Below are 23,413 nucleotides of genomic sequence, written 5' to 3' on the forward strand. Positions count from 1 at the left end.
CTTTGTGGAACAAATCCTTCAAAGACCCTAATTCCTAACAGTGACAGAAATGAGGATCCCTATTTTTTTGCAAAATCATGTCTTTGCTCAGTGACAATTCAGTAGAAACTCCAGAGTCTTTAATAGTGTCAATAGCAAGAAGTATAGTATATAGTATAATAATATATAGTATATAGTATATACTAGAGCATAGTAGTATGTTCTCAAGTATTATTTTCTAAGCTATATTGATGTAAAAGAGGCTTTAAAAGTCTGAAACATTACAACTTTCCATGGTAGTGCACTTAAAAAGCTGGAACAGAAGATGTATCAAATCATTTGTTATTTTAGATTGCTTAATGAAGCAACATAATGACAATTCCATGAAGGAAATAAAATGTATTGCAACTGAAGTTTGTCTGCATTTTGGATGCTGGTCGGTAACTGAAATTACAGGTGGGACTCGTGCATCTAATTCATGCTTGCAACCTGTTGAGCACTTCAATGAGTGGTTGCCCCCCTTCTTTTAAATTCTGCTTTCTTATCAATCTAAAATACCTGACAGAGTTCTGATATTAGTGTACTCTTTTCTCTAGTTCAGCATCTATCTTTGTGAATCCTGCTTGGTGTGAATGCAGTACTCAAAGAAGTGGGTGGAATCTCCTTGAATAAAGGAAAAGATGGAGGTGCCAACAGTCTGCAGTCAAGATAATGGTACTCATAACTTCTTCATCTCTTTCAAAGAGAAAGATAAATGACAAAAAGTTTTATTCCTTGGTCTCTGTAACTCTTCTTCCATTAAGTCATGAGAGGGATGAACATGTCTAGAAGTAATACTTCATAATTGTAATTATTCTTGTTGCTTAGTGGTGGTACACAGTTCATCTGGAGAGTATCAGAAGAGGATACCTGGCATTTGTTTCTGGCTTACAAAGTCAAGGGTCTCTGCAGCTCTATCAAGAATGACCCGTAACAGCAAGAGGGGACTTTTTTCCTTAAGGAAATTTTCTGTGCTTTTGTCTGTAACATCTTGGTCTATTTGAGCCCAGCTTGATGTAGGAATAGCATTTGAGGAGGTAACTAATACAAGTAATTTCAGAAAGAGGCAACCAGTAATAAGGTAAATATTTTAAGTCTCCAGTAAAGGTAGGTGGTTCCTGTAGAAAAGAATCCTTTTAATAAACTGTTTTGGGAGATATTTCCCTGTGGGGCACACGATCAGGGTTCACTGAGTTTAATTTTTGTAAGTGCTTAGATGTCTGCTTTCCAGAAACAGATGGCTCCTGATAATGAGTTGTATTTCCAGGCTTTCCCAGTTTGGATAGTTCTGCCTGATGATTGAGGTGAAAGTCCCATCTGCAGAAAATTAGCAGGCAAATACCTGTATAAATTCATGCACAAGGAAAATACCTCAGTGAAACTAAAGTTGAAGATAGATCTCACATAAGTATTGGTAACATCAAGGTCTAGAGCCGATACAGGAAACAATGAACTGTCAATGGCTATAAAAATTGTGCTCAGTAGAGAAATAAATAGGGCTTCCATGTTTAGGTTAGCTGTAGCAACTAGATTGACAGCAGCTGATATTGTCTGCAGTAGAGAGTACTCAGCTATCCTGGGGCTGCTGGGATGAGCTTTAGGAAATTATTATTTTGACTTTGGCTGATGTACCTTTAGAAGCTTTGGTTTTATGGTCTTGGTTTTATACCAACATTTTTTTTTTGTATTACAGTATTACTCATTGAAACATGCCAGCTTTAATGTAGTAAACAAATAAATATCAAGTCTCCAGTTACACTGGTATTGTATGATTACTTTGGCACTAAAAATCAGACAGACAGCTTATGTTTAGCAAAATACACAAGAGTTGAGAACTTACTTTCCATTGTCATGCATTTGGGAGTCAGGCATGCAACTCCTATGGTTTCTTTAAGAACCCTTACAGTTCAATAAATCAGACTTCTAGTATTTGGTATGGTGTTGTATCACTGCCGTTGTAAGCATTGTTTCTGGGGAAGTGTCACGTATCAGAAATGATCTGTTGTCATTTCTGAGGGAAAATTAAATTCTGTGCACTCACAAAAATCCAGTTTGTATCTAGGCCTGGCTGTTATGTATTATCTATTTGTCACCTCTTAGCTTCTGCCTCTTTAAGATTTTTAGGAAGACACTGGATTTTTTTTTGTTTTTCCGCTGTATTAGGATACTGTTCCTAACAGATCAAGTGCTGCTTCTAATTACAAGAAGGGTTCTTGCCCTTTCTTGGAATGTGTTGTGGGTGTCTGTGACAGTGGATGTATTTGGCTGGAATTTGCATCCTCGTTAGTGATATTCTACAAAATGTCTGCATTTTCCAAGAGTGGAGAAAAACAGATGGTCCCTGGCTCAAAAAGTCGATCACCCAGTAAAAAAGCCTATAAAATGAACAAGCAACTTTTTATGTTTACCTCTTCTCAGTATGAGGTATAGTCTTGAACTCAGACTGATATATGTGAGATTCCCTGTGTGTTTTTTCTCGCAGGTCAGTTAAGAATTGCTAGTATGGACCTAACCCTGCTGGTTAATAAAATAAGAAAATAAAACTATGCAATAGAGTTGATTGCAGGAAACTAGCAAGACAGACAAGAAATTAGTGCATTTCTTGGAGGTATACACGGAGGAAAGGTGCTTTTCAAAGGCCTGGTCACTGTTTGGCTTTGGTTGGTCTTCTCTTTGTACTGAAGTGTCTTGCGCTTTTCTGTTTCTTGGGCTCAGGTGTATCTCATGTTCTGACTCTAGTGCTACAAGAACTGAGTTTGCTTTGTAAAAGAGATATCAATGGCGTTGGCACGTTATATGACCTGCTCAGATCTCGCTGGCTGCAAGCACTTTTAAAGGTAAAGTAATATTCAGCTATGAAGGCAAAGGCTTCCTGGAGAGCAATCTCTGGGGCGTAGTTACTTTATTTTGCCATATCAGGACAATAAATGTTTGTTTACATTAAGTGCAGGTAGTCCTAATGTCAGTCCTAACATCAGCAGTCAAGGTGAACAAAACCACTTTTGCTTTAAAGAAAAAAAAAATACTCTCTTTCATAATGTCCTGGGCATTAAAGCTCTTCCACTTTACGTGTCCGTACTGGGGCCAGGGGAGCACTGCTCAGCTGTGTTTTCTTCTATCTTTGTATGGCTGTACGTCCCACTTGTTGGCATGGATGCTTGTGAAATTATATTTTTCCACTTTGCTCACTCTGATCTGATGTATAGTTAGGATTTTATGTTGTTACAAACACCAGCCAAAACTCTATTATATCTATGGAGCAGAATTGTATCCCTAAGAAATTCTGCACAAGTTCTGCCTTTTCTGTAACAAGGATTTTGAAAATTTTTACATTTTAAAGAAACGAAACTTGCAGTGGATACAAAATTCCGTAAGGCCATTTTAAATACAGCCGTTTATTTTGTTGAAAGTTACATTTACTTTGTTAACCGTGCTTGCAACTAGAGGAAGCAAGCAACAGAAACAATGCTATTGGGCTGTTGTCGTGTAATGAGCTTTTCTCATTGGAAAATCCAAAACTCCAACATAACTGGCTAGCTGGGTAATAATATAGAAAGACAATGAATTTATAGGCTCAATTCCAGATGCACTGATTGTTGAGGGTTAAGATGCAGCTCTTTGGACTGGGAAATTCCTAGAAATATGTTGTTGTCCATTGTGCGCATTGTATTTTGCTATATAATCCTGTGAAGAGATCGTATCATCATTGCATTGTCTTTTTTATCATGGCATACAATAGATTTATGAATGCCTCCAACAATATCTCGAAAAAAGACCAGTTCCTGTCACGCTGCAGGCACGCGCATTGAATCGTGAGGTAAGATGGTGATACATGTATAACTTTACTTACTCGTATCAAATTAGTCAACTTAGCTGCAAATAAGTGTTCTGGCATTTGTTTTTTGTCTCAGGTCTGAGTACACTATATAAACTTGAATGATTCCCTCTTTGCGCTTTTGTCAACCTACCAGTAACTCTTACTGTTTTGAGAGGAGGGGATGAGAAATGTGTACAGCCATGCTTACCAGACTGCATGAACCCTGGGCAGTGTGGTGAACACATAAATTGTTTTAACCACTGCCTATGTATTTTAATTGCTATGTACCTGTGTGGTTCAGTGTTATGGCTACAATCAAGCAGTTTGACATGAGGATTTTGAAAAGCTTTTTGGATTTTTCTAATCATAATAGCTGATTAATTCTTAAATTTCTGTATTAGTGGGAAAGTTAATGACTAAGTAGAGAAACTGACACCAGTGATGAAATTGATTGAGGTATGGGAGAAAAAAAATCAATTAGAGCGGTTGACACAGTGCCTGAATTAAATTAAGCCTGTGTGCAAGCAGGAGTGTTGTACAGCTGTTACTGTATTGTCCAATACTAGAGCAAACTGTATGGATATGCTCAGAGTCACTTAGCCTGGGGGGCTTAGCACTCTCCTCATACATTTTCTTCCAAATTCAGTTTATATCTTTCTAAATTAATTGTTCTCCAAAACCAGTCTCTGTGCTTTCTCTCTTATATTTATCAGGTGGTAGAGCTACTGCGTGAAGCCCCTCAGTCTGGTGAGATCAAAGAGCTAAGGCGACTACTGCGTGCCCCACACTTAAAGGCAAGTCCTGCATAGGGAAAGAAGAAGTTTGCTCCCAGAGCTGTCTGCTGTGGGAATGGAAACAGATGGCCAGCTGTTCACAAGAATCAGCACAGGAGCCAGAAGACATAGTTTTCTACTCATGAACTAACCTACTTGTGAAATCAGATGTGGACTCTGTATCTGAAATAACTGCAGTGGGTTGCAATTTATTTAAGGGCTATGTTTTAGAGAAATGTGTCTTTACACAGCTAAATTCCGAATTTTCCTTGTAATTGCAAAACCTGCATTCTTTACCCTAGAGCTCCAAACAGAAACATTTCATCTTTTGTAAGGTTTTCCAGACGAAGCAGAGAGGAACGGTTCTTAAAGCTCACAGTTTGAAAGCAAATGATAACATGTGAAAGAGATCTATGTTCACATAGGAGCTTACTCATTGATCTCTGTTTTCTGACCAATTACTGTTTAAATCTGTTCTATTTTATGATCTTTGCTTATGGGTTTATTGGTTGGTTGGTTTGGTTTTGCCACAGGCCTTGCTCTCTGCTCATGATACTGTAGCCCAGAAAGATTTTGAACCAACCCTTCCACCACTGCCAGACAACATACCTGAAAATGAGGAAGCCATGAGGATTGTCTGCTTAGTGAAGAACAACCAGCCTCTGGTGAGGGAGCTTTCTGATGTCTGACAAATTATTTAAACTCACACAAGCACTTATAATGCATCACATGCACATTGGTTTCTTTCCAAGAATGTCACAGAGATTTGTGTGTGCTCTTGTCCAGTTCTTACAGAATCACAAGAATTGTTGAGGTTGGAAAGGACCTTTTGAGGCCATCTAGCCCCCCTCAGTGCCTTGTCCACTCAGCACTTGAACATTTGGCAGATGTTTGTCTCATATAATGAAAATGCAAATTAGATTAAGAGCTATTTCCTTGGCCAAAATAAGGAGGGAAGAAAGACTCTGAAAGGTGCTGTAGAAATTATTTGTGTTTCTAAGCGCAAAACATTGCATAGCTTAACTAATCTGTTTCAGGAAAGGATTGCTATAACATTTGAAATAGAAAAGATTTCTTACAGTCAATTTGGTCATCTTATTATGATGATAGTTGAAGATGTTGAAAGACTTAGTACTAATAATGATACGTTGTCACTAGAACTGTGTGGTATTAAGGAGGCTATATAGTTTAGTGCGTTTTTGTCATTGCAAAGATTAAACTTGTGATATAAAAGGAAACTTACTGGGGTTCTTCAGTGATGAGTGTGTTTTTTCTTTGTTTTTATTTGCCAGGGTGCCACCATAAAACGCCATGAGATAACAGGTGACATAACGGTTGCCCGTGTGATCCATGGTGGGCTAGCAGAGAGAAGTGGTATGTGTAATTTGAAACAGTGATACAGTTTAACTTGAAATAAGATAATAGCTTAGCTTCTATAATTAGCCTTGCATTATAGAGCAAGAAGATGTGTACCTTAGACAGCACTGTAAATAGTGACACATTGCAGCAACTTTGCGTCATTCATTAATTTTCATATGAATGTGTTATGCTTGAGACTAAGTTGAAGTATGAATCCAGTTTCATTGTGTATTCTTGGCACCAATGCCTGGATACATCTGTCCAGATACTGATCAGGAATATCCCCAGTTGCAGTGTAGTATGAATACCAGCAGCTCATTCCCTAATTGATAAATGGAAAACATGAGTAGTCTGTGATTCTGCAAGATAATGGGCCTTAAGGAATACATAGTAATACTTTTGGCACTAGTCTACTAAATACTTTGGCAGTGTTAGTTGCTAAGCAATCTCCAAAGGAGTTTCCTAGTTTGATTAATGTTTTAATTGAGCTGAAGGCAAATGTAAAAGTAAACAATGTTGTGAAGACTCTGTGAAGGGCAGAGAGGAGTCCCAAAGCTTCCCAGTGCACCTAGAAACTTTAAGGGTCTGATTCCAAGTCTTATGGTCTATTAATATAATGGGGTTAGCTGCAATAGGTCTAGAGATTACTTTGGGAAATTGAGGTATACTAAAATGTTGCTGCTACTTTTAAGGCAATTTATCAATAGGTTGTAAACATGTTGTATGGGGGAGGTGGGAGGAAATAAGAAAACTGAAGCATGCAAGCTCCTTGTGACCCACAGGAACCTGCAGTCCTATCCAAGGGCAATGTAGCTTAAAACCAGAATACCTTCCTGACTACCTGGTGTATGGGAACTTATCATGCTGACTTCCAAACCTGTGGTACATCTGTTTGTTCCTGCCTTGCCTATCCATGCTGTGATAAAACTGCTGCTGCTTTCATCCTTGTTTTCACTGTAGGGTTGCTGTATGCTGGAGACAAACTGGTGGAAGTAAACGGAGTTCCTGTTGAGGGACTTGAGCCTGAGCAAGTTATCAATATTCTGGTATTGAATCTTTTTTTGAATCTTTATCCTACTTTGTACCTTAACTGTATGCTGTTTCTTGTGCACACACGTGCACACACATGTGCTCTTAGAGGAGAAAGCCTGAAATTTTTAACAGAAAATTCGGATTGTTTCCTTACTGTGGACGAAGTTCACAACTACTCATTAGAATTAGAATACATGACACCAGAATTAAATCTAACCCTTGTTTTGGTTTGTGAATGTGACCATTCTACCTGCAGCTTCTGGGAAAAATACTGATTTATTCAGACTTCACTGATTCATATTTTTTCTAGAAGCTCCACCCACTTCATATTTCACAAGAAAGTAGTGGAAAGATGCTGCTTTTATAAGAGTACACGTTATGCACTAAAGCAGAGTAAATGAGCTGGCAAGCTACATCACTCATCTTGGAAAAAAAGGGCAGTGGTAATTACTGTTGTCAAAAGTCACATGAAGTCTGTTGAGCTGTCACTGTACTTGTCATTTTGTTCATGGTCTTTGAGGGTTTTTTCACTGTGAAGTGTTAGTGCTAGTCAGTAAGGTATTGCTATATGTGATCAGTATCAAATCTATGTGTTATTTCCTTGGTTGTACTATTTCCAGGCATAAGAAATACAAACTCTACTGGGATATTTAACTTTTTTCTCTTCCCCCCCCCTTTACATCAATTGTCTAAACAGATCCTACTGCTAATTTAAATTAGATTTCAGTAGAAAAGTTTAATATAAATTAACATTGAAATGATATAATATTAAATTAATTATAATAAAAATGTATCTCATTGAATTAAAAATATTTCGTAAGACATTGAAGTGTCATTCTTAAGTTTCCTTTAAAAAACCAGTGTTGTCACATAGACTCTGTCTACCTAAATTCTATTTGTAATATAGACATTATAGTAACTACAAAGCCATGCTGTGTTAAGCTCATATTGCCAATGTTTGGTTATTTGTACTGAATACTACTCATGCTTTACTCCTTTTCTAATCATTTAGGCCCTCTCTCAGGGGACAATTATGTTCAAATTAATTCCTGTTTCTGACCGGCCTGTCAGCAACCAAACAACAGTAAGAGACATTCTTTTTTTCCACATTGTTACCGCAGTCACTCCAATAATGTCTAATGGTGTGATACAAAGCAATGGTGTTGATTAGAAGTTTACTGCAATCTTTGAAGTGTTACTTGCCTTTTTGGCGACCTCTCAGTTGGCATCAGTATGCTGTTGCTGAAACAATAAAGATAGTAAGCTGAAATGCAGTTGTAATAAAGGTCATGAAGCCATTTTCAGCGTGATCTACAGGTTGAACATCAATTCTTTTCACAGCGTATGAGAATTTTTTCTCCTTTAATGAACAGACAAGGTTTGGGGTTTGATCTGGTTTTTAAAACATGAATAATCGTGAATTGACATGTCAATATTTGACCCTGTGATTATAAAGCTCATGTTCTATCTGTTCTAAACAAGGCTTCCACTCATTCCTAAACAAGGCTTCCAGTCATTCTTGTATAATTTCTTTACCAGCTCTACGTGCGAGCAATGGCAGATTACTGGCCCTTGCAGGATCCTGCCATACCATGTGCTGATGCAGGTTTGCCTTTTAAGAAGGGTGAAATACTTCAGATTGTGGACCAGAATGATGCTTTCTGGTGGCAAGCCAGGAAAGTTTCAGATCTCAGTGCCTGTGCTGGACTTATACCCTCAAATCATCTTCTTAAAAGGTAAAGAAGTTGTAATTTTTCTGAGTTCCAGTTTAAAAATTAGCCAGGTATTCAGTCTTTGCTACTTAAAATTTTTGTGAGTTATTTAGCAGTGGCATCTGACAAACACATCAAACATATTTCTCCTTCCTCTTCTCTGACTTCTTGCTCTCCTTCCCTTAAGAGTATCTATGTGAGAACAAGCTTTTGAAGGCACCTTATCTTAAACTGATGTCTAAGAAGCACACAGCAGTTGCCTAATCTCTATGCTAGTTGCTAAGACATCTAATGGAAGTGTAGCAGCTTTGGTAAAAACTTAGTGGACCCGATTAAAAGAAGGGGGGAGGGGGGAGAGGGAACCCCAAAACAAATCCACCAAACACAAGCCAAAAAAAATATGCTCAAGGAAGAATAGGGATCCCTTGACTATTATTTTCTGCATAGAGACCATTCTTTTTATATGACATGCTTTCTGAACTAGAGTACCTAAGCTGCTGTAACATACTTTCAGTATGATACTCTAACCATATGTCCTGTCTGTCCTAAGGAAAACACAAGGCCCCACAATTGTAGATTATAGGCTTCATTTTGAACTATATGTAAACCTAGCTGTGATCTGTATAATGAAAGCTGAAATGAAACCAGGTTGTGACTGAGGCTGCAAGAGGCTCTGTGAAGTAAGAGAGGCAATAATACTACTGTCCATAGCAGTAGCACACTCTTGCTACTGTGAACCACAGTATGGTTTATCTTCCTGTCCTTATATATAAACTCAGGATATTCTAAATACTGCAGACTGTTGATTTGGAAATTGCCTTTAATTATTCTGGTAGCATACTGACCTTCTTTCATGGCTTTGCAGGGGGCTAAACCACTGATAATATTTCCATTCTTATTGTCTTCTGTCAGCTCAGTATCGATTGATCTTATGCTTAAGCAGTGAATCAGAAAGAAGTATAATGTGCTTGTGGAATGTTTTGTTTCTTTAACTGTAGCAAGTTATTTCTATGCAGGAAACAGCGAGAATTCTGGTGGTCTCAGCCTTTCCAGCCTCATCTCTGTCTCAAATCATCAATGTGTGAGTGAAATGTTACTTGAATGATAGAGTAGGAAATAAAAGTGTTTATTTCCAGGGATACTGAAATAGAAGCTCATACAATCCAGTTTAATTCAAAGACATTGTTTCTGGAGCTGTGTTGTCACCTCAGAAATGTGTTAATTATCCCCAGGAAAACAAATACTAAATGGTAGTTGCACCTGAAGTACTGATGGTGGAGGTGGTTGTGCCCAGTGTACTTGGGATCTGACTGAGAGAAGCTGTGAATTCAACTCCTGCAGTCTGATCTAGGTGCTCTCTAGGAGAGCCAGTTCTCTCAGAACTGGATACAAGTCCTGAGTGACATTTGTACTAGCCTGGGTTTCCAGGGACACAGTTAACACTTCTTCACTGGAAGGTGCCATGCAATATGTTTAGAATGTTTCTTTATTACCAAAACTATTGAGAGAAAGAAGTGTTTTTCCTTAAAGTGTAAAATAAGCTCTGATGCCCATGAGTTTATTGGTGCTGACAATCCAGAAACATTATCCTCTGCCAACAATAGCTTTCTGTAAACATGGCAAATTATTGTCAGAATAAGAATGTTCTTCCTGTTTTCTCTCTCCCCGTTTTGTTCTATGGTTCTTTATAATAGTATAAGATTAATTCTCTTGTGATAACTCCCAGATGGAGTGTGTTTCATTGCCTAGGAATCTTCTTGCACTGATTGCTTTGTTCATTAGAGCTGGGGCTCTCTTTCACCGTAATTTTATTGCATTTAACTGCTTCAATGGATATGCTGTGGGCAGTAAGCACTGTGGAAGAAGGTAGGAAATCATCAGTGCTGTCTGGCACAGCACTGCATTCCTGTACCTGGAATCAACATAGCACATGGTTTACAGGCTTTTTCAAAAGTTTTCAGAAATGAGGCAGTACATGCAAATGAAACACAACTTCTTGTCATTTTGTGTACTTAGCACAATTGAAATCAAGCCTTTTTTCACTTGAAATAGTAGAAGCTTATGTTGTCTTAAAGTGGAAACTTAAGCCATGCATTATCTGGTAGGGAGCTGTGAGTTTGGATGGGTTGCTCAGAGGAAGCAAAGACTACATTTCCTCTCTTTTCCTCTCCCTCTTTTTCCCATCTTCAGCAGCTGACCTGAGCAGTTCTGAGAGAGTTTTTCTTTAACGGATACATATGGGCAGAATATGGTTGACAGATGCCCTGACAGTTACCCTGTAAAACAGCTTCTATTTGGCCTATCTGGAGGGGCAAGCAAGAACAGAACACGCAAACAGTGCTGTATTATGAGCCCATGAGATTGCATTTCAGGGATGTGAACAGATGTGATTTTGGGATGGAGAAGGAGCTGAATCAATCTTTTCCTTTTCTTCCTTGTAAAAGTTATGATAAAAACAACCAAGCAAAACTCCTTCCTTGAGTGAAGTAGACTGGAAAGATACACACTTTTTAAAGCTACAGGAGAGAAGGAAGGGAGTGGAAAATTGTATTCTGACATGATAATGCTTAATAAATACATATTTACAGGATAAACAGCAATAGCCATGTTAAACCTTTTATTACTTCAAAGGGAGAATTCCAGCTAGACATGTTTGCCTCTCTGCTGCAAGCGCTTCAGAGCACTAGTTTTAGAAGAGCCTTTTGCACATCAGGAAGTTGGAGTTAACAGTAAAAATACTTAAAGAAGTCTAAAGCTGATCTGAGTTTCAAGTATTTATTTTCTGATGTCTGAGTTCAGTCTTGTAAGGCCTGCAAGTTTTTTTTCCTTCCCAGTGTTTTTCTGATTCAGATGATTTTTTTTTTCCTTGTGTTGTAGAGGATGACATGCAGATTGATGAGAAGTGTGTGGAAACAGGTAACTGAATTCACTTGAGATTATTCTGTCTGCTTTAAGATAGTGGCTAGTTAAAGCCTTGTTTTGCTTCCCAAATAAAAACACTCATTCTCCTAGTGAACTTACTGGTAGAAAATGCTTTTTTTCTTACTGTGAAGCCTCATCCTATGTTGGTGTATTAAAATGAGCTATTTGCAGTTCTAATGTACAGTCCTTATAGCAAAATGCTGTGCTAAAAGAGGGACCACCCCAAAAATATCTCCCTGAATGAGATCTGACCTCTCTGATTCAGGTTTTGGACTGTGGCTATAATGTTACCACAGTTTTTGCCACAGATGATTGTAGTCTTGGAGAGCCCACTCAATTAATTGTCGAGAAACCGATGTTGGGAGACTATTTTTTTTCTGAGCAAGGATTTTATATGTAAATAGAATATGTGAAGACTGTTAGCTTGGCTTGCTCCCTCAAGCAGCAGAGCTCATTCTTCCTTACCCTGAGGTAATTTAGAAAGCTCTCATGGAGGGATGTGATCCTGTAGGATTGGGTGAAGAGAGACCAGACAGTTAATTCGAGTATGGTGAGCTGTATTTTGCCACCTCAGTGTAGAGGAAAGAGGAAAAATGTGTATGAGACTGTGATAGGAGCTGGAAATTTAATTTTATTCTGAAACTCTATATTAAGAACTAAATTTTGAATTTTTTAATATCTTTGCAATCTGGATTACTAACAAGATGAAGAAACTTTTGAGTCTGGTAAGTGCCTCTGACCTACCTCCAAATTCCTTGCTATTGTTCTGCTGTGAGAAGGGTGCCCACAGACAAGTATCTTAAAAACAAGCAGGTGACAGAAAACAGAATGCCATTTTTGCTTCAGAAGCTGTTCTGGCTTGCAAAGCCATTATATAAAATTTTGTTGCCTTAAAATCATCCTCATGCTCTCTGATTATTTTAAGTAATAAGATTTTTGTCTTGTTACCCACAAGAGAGTGTTTGCTGTCATGCATCAGTATCAGATCTGTTTATCAAATCCTGATCAGTTATACTCATGCAGGCTGTGACAGCAGGAGCTTCACTGATGTCAGCAGGTAATTGGATTACAACATCAACTCCTACAGGCACTGGGGATCCAGGCCTCCATTACCCTAAGGTAAAGAGGAGAGCTGTTCTGAACTCCTGATTGTGTGCACAACTGGCATGCAAGAAAGAGAAATGCTTTTATAGGAGGAATGTTTTATATATGACATACAATCAATCAGTGCCTTTTTTTGTTGTAACCAAGCTGTTTGGTTAAAAAACAAATGTGGTTTGGTTTTTTTTGGGGGGGGTGGGAGGTTTCTTGGTTTTTTTGGTTGTTTTTTGTTTTGGGGTTGTTTTTTTTTTTTTTTTTAGGGTACAGCTACCTGTTTACAGCATATTCAGAGTTCTGCAAAAATTAGGTATTCTAAAATAAGTCATTTCCCCACTAAGCTAAATCTACTACTGCTATACCTCCTGTTTGAGATATCTGGTATCCTGTGGAGAAAATGTCATTCCACCTTACACTTGCTCTTCTCCACAAGGTTCCTACTTGCCAGTCAGATCTTCTTCTCTTACCACATGTGGCTGGTTCTCTTCCACCTCTCAAGCAATGCCCAAAGCTTTTAAGACAACCAGCAGGTCTAGAGGGCAGCCTTTTATTTACAGGCTAGAACGTTTCTGATAACTGCACTTGGGGATTACTCTTGCAAATCCTATTCACTCCTCAGTGCTGAGTCAGCTTGCTGTGTACCCAGTCAGTCAGAGGAACAAAGGTGCAAATGTTTGCTATCCTACATTTCGCTTTAAACATGAGTTGAATATCTGTGTGATGTATTTTGCAAGTACAATATCGACGCAGATGCTGTAGCTGAGTCTTTTCTTTGGAAACTGAGAATTCATGCTCGATCAGGCATATTTTAAGATTTAAAGCCTGCAGTACCTGTTTCCTAAATTTCCTGAATACCTTGAATGATGCTGGTTGATTTTTATTTTTTTTTTTTTTTTGAATCTTCGTATTGAGTGTCTTCTCAAACCTAATTGTTTTATGTCTGTCTCTATTTCAATGTGCAGAGGAGCTTAAAGAAGGTAGTAGTAACTTTTCTCTCCCTGTCTTCTGTAAGCAGTAATCTCTTATAATTTATCTGTGCTTATTGCTTGTTCCCTTCAGGATTCCATAGTGCACTCCATGCCATAGAACAGAGAGTAGATAAAGCAGAAATGCTCAGAGTTTGAATAGTGGCTCAAAAGACCTGAAGATAAAAATAATGCAGGCATGTCAGCTGAACAGTACTCTGAACTTTGCCCTGAACATGCAGTGATCTGCCAAGTAGTCTTCCTACAGTCATAAACAAGGAGTTGTTAGTACATATAGAAATACAGAAATAAAACTGCATTTTTAAAGCTGCAAGCAGCAAAGAGTGTACAGATGTGAAAAAAGAGTGACTAAGATATATCTGATTTTAATACCTGCATGCTCTATGTGATAACTGTCAATCAAAGAATCTAGTGCTAAAAGATGAAACATCTCCTATTTTGCAAATTAATGTTCCTGCCTTGGAACAATTACTGCCTTTAAAGCTGTGTCTATGTCTTCTGTATCTTATTATTGTTTTAACAAGCCCTAAATGGAATAAACAGCTTGGACAATTCCATGCATGATTAGGCAAAAATTAGGAGCTCTTTTTGAAGAGAAATCTAAACACTGCTGATGCCAGGTTTTTTCTGGACTTATTTGTGACCAATTGCCTTTATAAATTAGTTTCTGACTGTTAAATCATTGATTTATTGGGAAATTTGTATTTTTGAGCCTTCTAAGAGAGATCTAATTTTTAAAAAATACATATAGAAATTTAGAATACCACCTGAATGGTTAAGCCTTCACAAAGAACAGCATGAGAATGGGGACAAAAATAATTGGAAGAAGGAGATTAGTTTGGGGTCGTGGAGCACAGACACCACTGATCCAAATAAGTTTAAAAAGGAATAATAAAATCAGGTCTTAATTCTGTCTGAAAGATCTGAGCAGATGCATGCTATTGGTCAGAAAGAGTTATAAGTGATTTCTGATTTTGAGCTACTGGTTTGTTGGTAATTATAATATTACAACTCAAGAAATCCTGTAAGCAAGGGGTCCCTGAAAAGCTTAAATTCTGTGGAGTTCTTTTTTTTCTATAACTATTTCCAAAAAATTCAAAAAAAGAGTTTCAAATATAATTTAGAAAATACCAAGATTTTCTATGTTTAATTTTTGTCTTATAGAAATATTGGTGCTTTGAGTTGGTCATTGGTCATGTGAAATATTTGAATATTTTACATTATGGAGTATTGAGCCTTTTTTTTTTTTTTTTTTTTTTTTATTCGATCAGTCATGGTACTTCCATACGTTTACGGAAACACTGTTTTCCATTTGGGATCATCAGGGATTGTTAGCCATCTTGTTAGCCATCTAGCTCTTAAGCTTTTACTGTTCTTTATTATTACTATTTCATGAGTATTTGTTCTTTGTATTCTAGAGGAGGAAGAATTTGGTGAATTTGGTCAACGAGTCTTTATTGGTATGCAATGACTAAAGATAAGTAAGATGTCTGGGACTTGACCTAGATTAAGTGCTTGTCTGAAGTTAAGTGCTTTGTTCTTTATTTCATTTAAAACCTTACTGAATTGAATTCTACTTACTCTGCTTTCCAAACTTCAGGAGGTCTCTTTCCTCCTACTAATGCCTGTTCTCTCCATTTAGATTTCTATTCCTGTTAGTTTTCTACTAAGACCTGGCCACCACTGTTTTAACTTGACTGGCTATTGAGATTTCCCATACTTCTTGATTAATTTTGCTGTCACTGAGAATAATCATGAGGTCTTCCATTAGAAAACTAGACCTAAAAGTGAGGTTTCCAGAGCTGGATGCTAAGGTGAAGCAGCAAAAACCTATCCATGTTTCTAAACCATAATGGCCTTTAAAATATTTGGATTCATTCTGGAAGCTGGAACAAATGTTGCAGATTTGCTTTAGGAGAGTGAACCAGCTACACCATCAAAAAACAGTTGACCTGTTCCCTCATGATGCTTTACATGGCCAGAAACTTCTCCTTTGGCTTGTTTTGGGGATCCTGTGGAGAGTCTCCAATTCTGGGCTAATTTACAAGTGATTTTCAGTGAGACCTGACCTCCTCTTCAGCTGTCTTTTCATGCTCAGAAGTTCTACCAAGCCGACATACCAAGTGCAGCAATGAAATCCACTGTCACCCTGCAGAAAGCTCAAAAAAGCAGTATGTTGTGTAGGTTAGAGACACTCTAGACTGAAGAACTAGTTGCCTGCATCTTGGATGTATTTCCAGTACTGATGTCTTTGTCCATTACAGCTGGTTTCCGCAGAAGTATGCGCCTGTGTCGCAGGAAATCCCGGACCAACCAGCAGTCATGTTACACTCAGTGCCCCAGCAGCTGTTACAGTGCACCTGCAGCTCCATATGAAGAAGTGGTTAGGTACCAGCGGCACCCGGCAGACCGGAACAGACTAATTATACTAGTGGGTAAGAGGTTAATTACTTATGCAAATTTCACAACCTGTAACAGAGGGGAGGAAACCATCAGTCATGGTCTGATCCACTGAGGTTTCCGCTGCTGACTGCAGTGATTGCAGACTGTGCTGGTAGTTCTCAAAGCAGCATTTCAAGAATGAGTGTCTATAATTTGACTCTGTTATTGATTTTAAAGTTTAACGTACGTATCATCTTCTCTGCTTGAGATAATGAATGTTTTAAAAAGTCCTTAGGAGAAACCAGACAGTTATGAATGATGGTTGACAATGGATTATATTCAGGAAATAGTTTGGTTTTAGTTTCAGCTGGGACTAGTACAGAAATTTGTAACTTACTAGAAAACATGTTTACGTGGAGGCAATTCTACAACCAGTGTTAAATGCATGAGTATGGCAGTGGTAAGAAGAATGTTTAAAATTGGAGACTAGAAAAATCTCAATCATGCGCAGTAGAAAAAGGTAAAAAGATGCCTTTAATAATGGTTGCTATAGGGAATACTGTATTGAGTGGGTTGCAGGCTCTCAAGTAGTGTTTAATGATAGTGTCTGAAAGGAAGCTGTTGTTTTGCAGTGTTCAGTGATCCTGATAAAGCAAACTGGGTAAAGGCAAATCCATTGTCTTTTCAAAGTCTGGAAGTATTAGATGGTAATTTTTTTTCTTTAAAATAGTGTTGCTGAGCTGCATTCTGGGTATGACTGTGTTGCTGGGAAGTGATTTGTATGCTGAATCAATCAAAATACTTCAGTCACGTCTGGTACACTTTGGGGAAATTTACATTTCGTCTGTGTGCGAGCAATGTGTTATGAAATGAGGGGGGTGCATGCAAAAAGTGCCTCTGTCAGTAATCAGTTGCTTTCCAACTTTTCAGGTCCTGCAGGAGTTGGTGTGAACGAGCTAAGGCGAAGGCTTATTGCAAGTAACCCACGAGAGTTTTCAAGTGCCATACCTCGTATGTAATGTTCTTCCTCCTTCCCCTGCTGTTTCAAATGCAATTAGGAAGTGTCACATACCTTCTTCTTGCTTTTGTGTATTCATACACTTTTTGCTGTATGGCTTTTTTTTCAACTCTGCTGCAAGCCAGATTTTGTTTTATAAGGGTTAGTTTAGATTACTATCTTTGTCCCTATTTTGGCAAATCAGACATAGGTATTTTCAAGTTATAGCTCCTGAAACCCTTACAGCTTTATGTAACAGTAAATTATCTGCATGATTTTGTTTAATATTGCTGTTTGCTTTTCCTAGATTTAAAAGTGTTTCTTAGGTATATTGTAAGTTCATAGTGCTTAAGTGATCAGATATGAGAATGAAGGAAACAGAAGTTGGTGCTTAATAGGCTTTGCAGCTTTCCTTATTAGCCTTCTAGTCTCAGATGAGACTTAAACAGCTTAATTTCTGACGTAATAACTGAAACGGTGTCTACCTGTGCTTATTTGGTTCTTGTGATTTGGATAAGCAAACAGGAAATGTAAGGATCCGAAGCTGTTTGAAAATTCAGTAATTCTTTTGTGCTTAATATCCTAGTTAAAGGTAGGTAGGAAGATGTGTGGGATGTTTCTGAATCAACTTTAATCGCTTTTACATCACAGGAGTAAAAACAGTTGTTCAACCAGTTCCAAAGTGGTTCTTGATTGGTTTGAATCGGATATTTGGATTAAGCCACTCTTCTATTCCAAGAAATACAGATGTGCTCTGCTAATTTTCAAGGTTGCCACTGGGCAATCAGTAGAGCAGACAAGGCTTTTGCTCTGGATTAATAAGTGTAAAAAACCCATTTTATTACTTATGAAAGTACTGATTTCTACTCAATCATGAAAGTCGTCTCATTTTCATTTATAAAATTACAACAATTTACTTGCAGTTGATTTTTTTGTGTGTGTGTTTATCTTCCTTCAGACACCACTCGTGTTCAGAAGAGTTATGAAATGAATGGTCGTGAATATCACTATGTATCAAAGGAAACTTTTGAAAACATGGTGTATAGCCACAGGTAAGTAGGAAAGATGAATTACACTTTTGTTACTTAAAATGTAACATGATCCAAGACAAGACAGTTTTGTAGTTAGGTTCAAAGTCTGGGCTCCTCCACTTGTACTTACTATGTATGTTTGGTGTAAATTTAGGTCAAACTTCTAGAGCCCATTGCTTCAAAAACTGTGTTTGTTCAGTTGCAAATAAGTTCCTCTGCAATTAATCTCAGAATCCTTCTAAAACAAAGTGGGATCTCCAGTCCTGAACACGTTTGGTGTGCTTGTAAGTTATGAGGTTTAACCCTTCTGGAACCCAGATTGCTTTCTAAAACTGAGCAGTGAATCAGACCTGCTCCTGATCTACAACCACGTTGCAGAATCCCTGCAGTGATGACATCTGAAGCAGCTGAACTGTAAGGGCTAGACTTTCAACAGCGTCTCCTCCTTTCTATGCATCAATAAGTCCCCAAAGACAAACCAGCTCATCTACACTCCTTAAACTGCACAAAGTGCTTTGAGATCTTCTGATTTATGAAGTTATTTGTACTATATAAATTAGCATTTTATCATTAGAATCACAACTTCTAAACAGATAATTTGTAACAAGAAGTAAAAAATTGTAAGTTCCTTTACAAGAAGTAAAAAATTCTGTCCAGCATGACATCCTTGTCTCTAGATTGGAGAGACATCAATTTGATGGGTGGACCACTCGGTGGATAAAGAACTGGCTGGATGGCCGCACGCAAAGAGTTGTGGTCAATGGCTCGATGTCCGGCTGGAGACCGGTAACGAGTGGTGTCCCTCAGGGATGGGTGTTGGGACCGGTCTTGTTCAACATCTTTGTCAGTGACATGGACAGTGGGATGGAGTGCGCCCTCAGCAAGTTTGCCCATGACACCAAGCTGTGTGTTTTGGTTGATACGCTGGAGGGAACGGATGCCATCCAGAGGGACCTTGACACGCTTGTGAGGTGGGCTGATGCCAACCTGATGAAGTTTAACCATGCCAAGTGCAAGGTCCTGCACCTGGGTCGGAGCAATCTCAGGTACAGCTACAGGTTGGGCAGAGAAGAGATTCAGAGCAGCCCTGCAGAGAAGGACTTGGGGGTGTTGGTCGATGAGAAAATGAACATGAGCCGGCTTCAGTGTGTACTCGCAGCCCACAAAGCCAACCGTATCCTGGGCTGCATCAAGAAGAGCGTGACCAGCAGGTCGAAGGAGGGGATCAGTGTGCAGTTCTGGTGTCCTCGACATAAAAAGGACATGGAACTGTTGGAACAAATCCAGAGGAGGGCCACGAGGATGACCAGGGGACTGGAGCACCTCCCGTATGAAGACAGGCTGAGAAAGTTGGGGCTGGAGAAGAGAAGGCTGCGTGGAGACCTCATAGCAGCCTTCCAGTACCTGAAGGGGGCCTATAACGATGCTGGGAAGGGACTCTTCATTAGGGACTCTAGTGATAGGACAAGGGGTAACAGGTTAAAACTTAAACAGGGGAAATTTAGATTGGATATAAGGAAGAAGTTCTTTACTGAGAGGGTGGCGAGGCACTGGAATGGGTTGCCCAGGGAAGTTGTGAATGCCCTATCCATGGGGGTGTTCAAGGCCAGGTTGGACAGAGCCTTGGGTGGCATGGTTTAGTGTGAGGTGTCCCTGCCCGTGGCAGGGGAGTTGGAACTAGATGATCTTAAGGTCCTTTCCAACCCTAACTATTCTATGGTTCTATGATTCTATGAAATGCATGCTTTGGAGATGTCAGACTGTAATGGTTCTGATTTTGTGCCCATGTAGCCGGGAAGAACAAAGGCAGAGGCTGTTCATCAGTGTTTATTATGTTTTATGCTCTGTCTTGATCACTGGATTACATCTGAAGATTTCACCCTCAAATGGAACCTTTTTGAGACTGAAGTGTTCTTTCATTTTCCTTCTTCCTTACCGTTGTTGCAGAATGCTGGAATATGGGGAGTACAAAGGGTACCTGTATGGTACCAGTATCGATGCAGTGCAAACAGTCCTTGATGAAGGGAAGATCTGTGTCATAGATTTAGAACCACAGGTGAGTTGTAAAGGGGCAGGGAATTTAGAGTTCCTGTCTCCTGGGAGGAAGAATAATTCTCTGTACATTCTTGAGCTAATGGAACAGTATTAGTTGCTTTGTCTTGTTTTCTCACTTTAGCACACGGTGCTTGTTAGTAATAGATTATTCTTGCATGGGTTTTGAGAGGTGGGTACTACAGTATGTGCAGATCAGCATAGTTCATTTGTTTCTAAGTCAGCAGCTGCATTATCAGGTGGAATGGTACAGAAATGAGTTTTCATACTTGCTTAAAGCAAGATGCTTTCCTCCTGTATGGAGCACTGAAGGTGTACTTTTTCCAAAGGTAACTCCCAGTAGTTAAAAAACAGATTTCGGATTAATCTGTAATGTTTGTTGATTGTAGAGATCTGTTAATGTCCAGTCATTCACTGGAGTTGAAAGCATCTCCTAATAATGTTTCCAAGCTGAATTAAGTGATTGGAATGCTATAGTTGCTTAACAACATCTGGTCCAGGGATTATTAGTGAGGTCATTTTAAAGTAGGTGTACCTGAAAAAGATTACTGCTAGGTCTGGAGATAACAACATGTTGTAAACAACTAGCTTTTTATGGGAGTGAAACTGAGATGAATGCACTTGAAATACTTCAGCTTCTTTTTACTCTTAATTTGCAGGGCATACAAGTAGCCCGGACCCATGAATTAAAGCCCTACATCATATTCATCAAGCCATCCAGCATAAACTGCATGAGGCAGACTCGTAAAAATGCCAGGATCATTACAGATTATTATGTAAACATGAAATTCAAGGTGAGATTTGGGAATAAAAGGGACTGCTTATTATTCTGGGATTCTGTGTTTAGAATGTAATGTAGGCTACTATGTTAATTCTTTTAAAAAAAAAAAAATAGTGTGTCTTTTGGAGCAAATCTAAGCTATTCTTGTCTTTTCCTGTTTACTTGTTGGGATTTCTTCCCTCTCCAGATCTGCTTTTGAAGTGGAAGTGTTGTGATTTGTACCTAGGGGATTAAGGCGTTTTGCTTCAAAATGTTTTTAAAGAAGAGGCTAGACTTTCACCTGTTTAGGATGCTGGTTGGCAGAATTCCTTGGGAAACATTACTGAAGGACAAAGGGGTCCAGGAAGGCTGGATGCTCTTGAAGAATGAAATCCTTAAGGTGCAGGAACAGGCAGTTCCTATATGCCAGAAATCAAACTACCCTTGGAAGTGTTCAAAAACCATGTAGATGAGGCCCTCAGTGATATGGTTTAATGGTGGTCTTGGCAGTGATAGGGTAATGGCTGGATTTGATGATCTCTAAAGGTGTTTTCCAATCTAGTTGATTCTATGATTTTGTATACTTTTGTTTTAATTGTCTCGTGACAAGATTTGAGTCAACAGACATTTACTGTTTGCACTGCAAATCCAGGAATGTACTTCATTCAGTAATTTCATCGGATATCTTCATATAGTTATATGAATGTATTGCTATTTCACGTATGTTTAATGACAATATCTGTATCAATTTTATATTAAGTTTTATAGAGAACCCACAAATCCTTGCTGGTAGAAAATGCATTTCTTGTATTTACAATGTGCATTGTCACAACTGTTTCCATGCAAATCATAATCAGGTTTAGCATCTTAAAAATTTTGAGACCTCAGTCCTCTATATAAACTATATATAGAAATGAATCATGATTGTTCTGTCAAAGAAGCACGAACAATGGGGAAATTAACTAAAATGTGGAAAGAGAACACAAGTGTTAGTGGCTTGGCTCTCAAGTTCCTAACATCCTCTGCCAGTGCTCATTAATAGGATAACCTTCCTGGGGCAAATGGAGCATACTGAGACACAAGGTACCTCCTTGGGAAGGATGTGGCAGTCAGGCCTGTTTCAGACACTTGGTACAGGCTGTGGCACAGGCGTACATTACTATAGCAAACTGTAAATGAAGTACAGTGGTGCTATCTTAATCATAGAATCATAGAATGGTTAGGGTTGGAAAGGACCTTAAAGATCATCTATTTCCAACCCCCTGCCATGGGCAGGGACACCTTCCACTAGACTAAATTGCTCAAAGCCCCATCCAACCTCGTCTTGAATCTCTCTTCACCTCTTGTTTACATGGCCCACACAGTTCTGCAGATGCCATGCAGATATGTTTCTTTACACAACACTAACTTTACACAAAAGTTTTATAGACTTATTCTGTGTCTTGCAGGAAGAAGATTTACAGGAGATGGAAGATTCAGCTAAGAAAATGGAAGCTCAGTTTGGTCAGTTCTTTGATCAAGTGATTGTGAATGATAATTTACAAGAAGCATCTGCACAACTGCTGTCTGCAGTCCATCGTGCACAGGATGAGCCCCAGTGGGTCCCTGCAATATGGATATGCTCAAACACTCAACCCTAATTCTGAGCAGCAGGCAGCTTCAGAAAGATTACAGCTTATGTTTTACTTCAAGAATAATCCTAATGTCAGGATTGCAAGAATTTATCTTTGTATGCAAGGGATTTGGAAGAGGATTAGGAAAGAAGCTGCTACAGGCGATATAATCATACTATGTTCTGTGTAGCTCTTCAGCTTTTTGTTACAGTTGCATCCACTTTTGTACAAAAAAATGAAATATTGAGTGCTCAATTATAAGAATAAATAAAAATCTATTTTGTCGCATGTATCTGCATAATTTACTTGTACATAGCTACAGTAAAGTCCTTTCCTTTTTATTATGGTCACTCTGGTACTGTGATAGCTGTACATCCTGGAAGCCTTACTGACAAGCAATATTTAGTCAATATTCAGGCCTGAGCATGCTCTTTTAGCATGCTGTCTTGGAGCAGAGGTTATTTATGAGGTTATTGGTTTGTTTATCCTTTTTAAGACAGGAGCAGAATGCCGTGGTCACAATAAAAAAATACTCTAGAAACCAGTTATTTTCACACTACCTGTAGCTTTTCTTTTGCTCCATCAACTCGAGTAAATGCTGATAGAACATGGACTTACCACAGAGGGAAATAGAGCCAGAAGCTCTTTTTCCTATTGGTTTGCTTCACTGTGGCATGTTCTCTTCATCAAATGGTGCAGTGCTTGTGCCAAACAAGTTCCTCGCTCTATTTACTTCACAGCTGTCTTGCTCCCTAAGGAACACAGATGATTTGGTTAGCCTACCTCACCTTGGACGAATATTAACAAAAGCAATTTAAAAAGTCGAGAAAGATTATTCAAAGCTAAATCGCGCAGCTACCA

The 23,413-nt window shown here is 38.7% G+C and overlaps 1 protein-coding gene across 1 annotated transcript; it reads left to right on the top strand.

Moving 5' to 3' along the window:
• Positions 1 to 656: 656 nt before the first annotated feature.
• Positions 657 to 22,579, top strand: MPP4 (MAGUK p55 scaffold protein 4; the record flags this gene model as incomplete). Its single annotated transcript, XM_080621271.1, has 21 exons — positions 657 to 693; positions 2,734 to 2,855; positions 3,758 to 3,835; positions 4,549 to 4,629; positions 5,142 to 5,273; positions 5,901 to 5,982; positions 6,928 to 7,013; positions 8,012 to 8,083; positions 8,539 to 8,735; positions 9,728 to 9,792; positions 10,560 to 10,577; positions 11,589 to 11,627; positions 12,338 to 12,358; positions 13,694 to 13,708; positions 15,136 to 15,177; positions 15,982 to 16,152; positions 17,030 to 17,110; positions 18,055 to 18,148; positions 20,075 to 20,183; positions 20,839 to 20,973; positions 22,388 to 22,579. The coding sequence occupies exons 1-21, from the start codon at positions 660 to 662 to the stop codon at positions 22,577 to 22,579; spliced, it is 1,866 nt and encodes a 621-aa protein (XP_080477397.1). The 5' UTR covers positions 657 to 659.
• Positions 22,580 to 23,413: the final 834 nt, after the last annotated feature.

Source organism: Psittacula echo, assembly GCF_963264785.1.
Source record: "Psittacula echo genome assembly, chromosome: 6".
NCBI classification, from domain to species: domain Eukaryota; kingdom Metazoa; phylum Chordata; class Aves; order Psittaciformes; family Psittacidae; genus Psittacula; species Psittacula echo.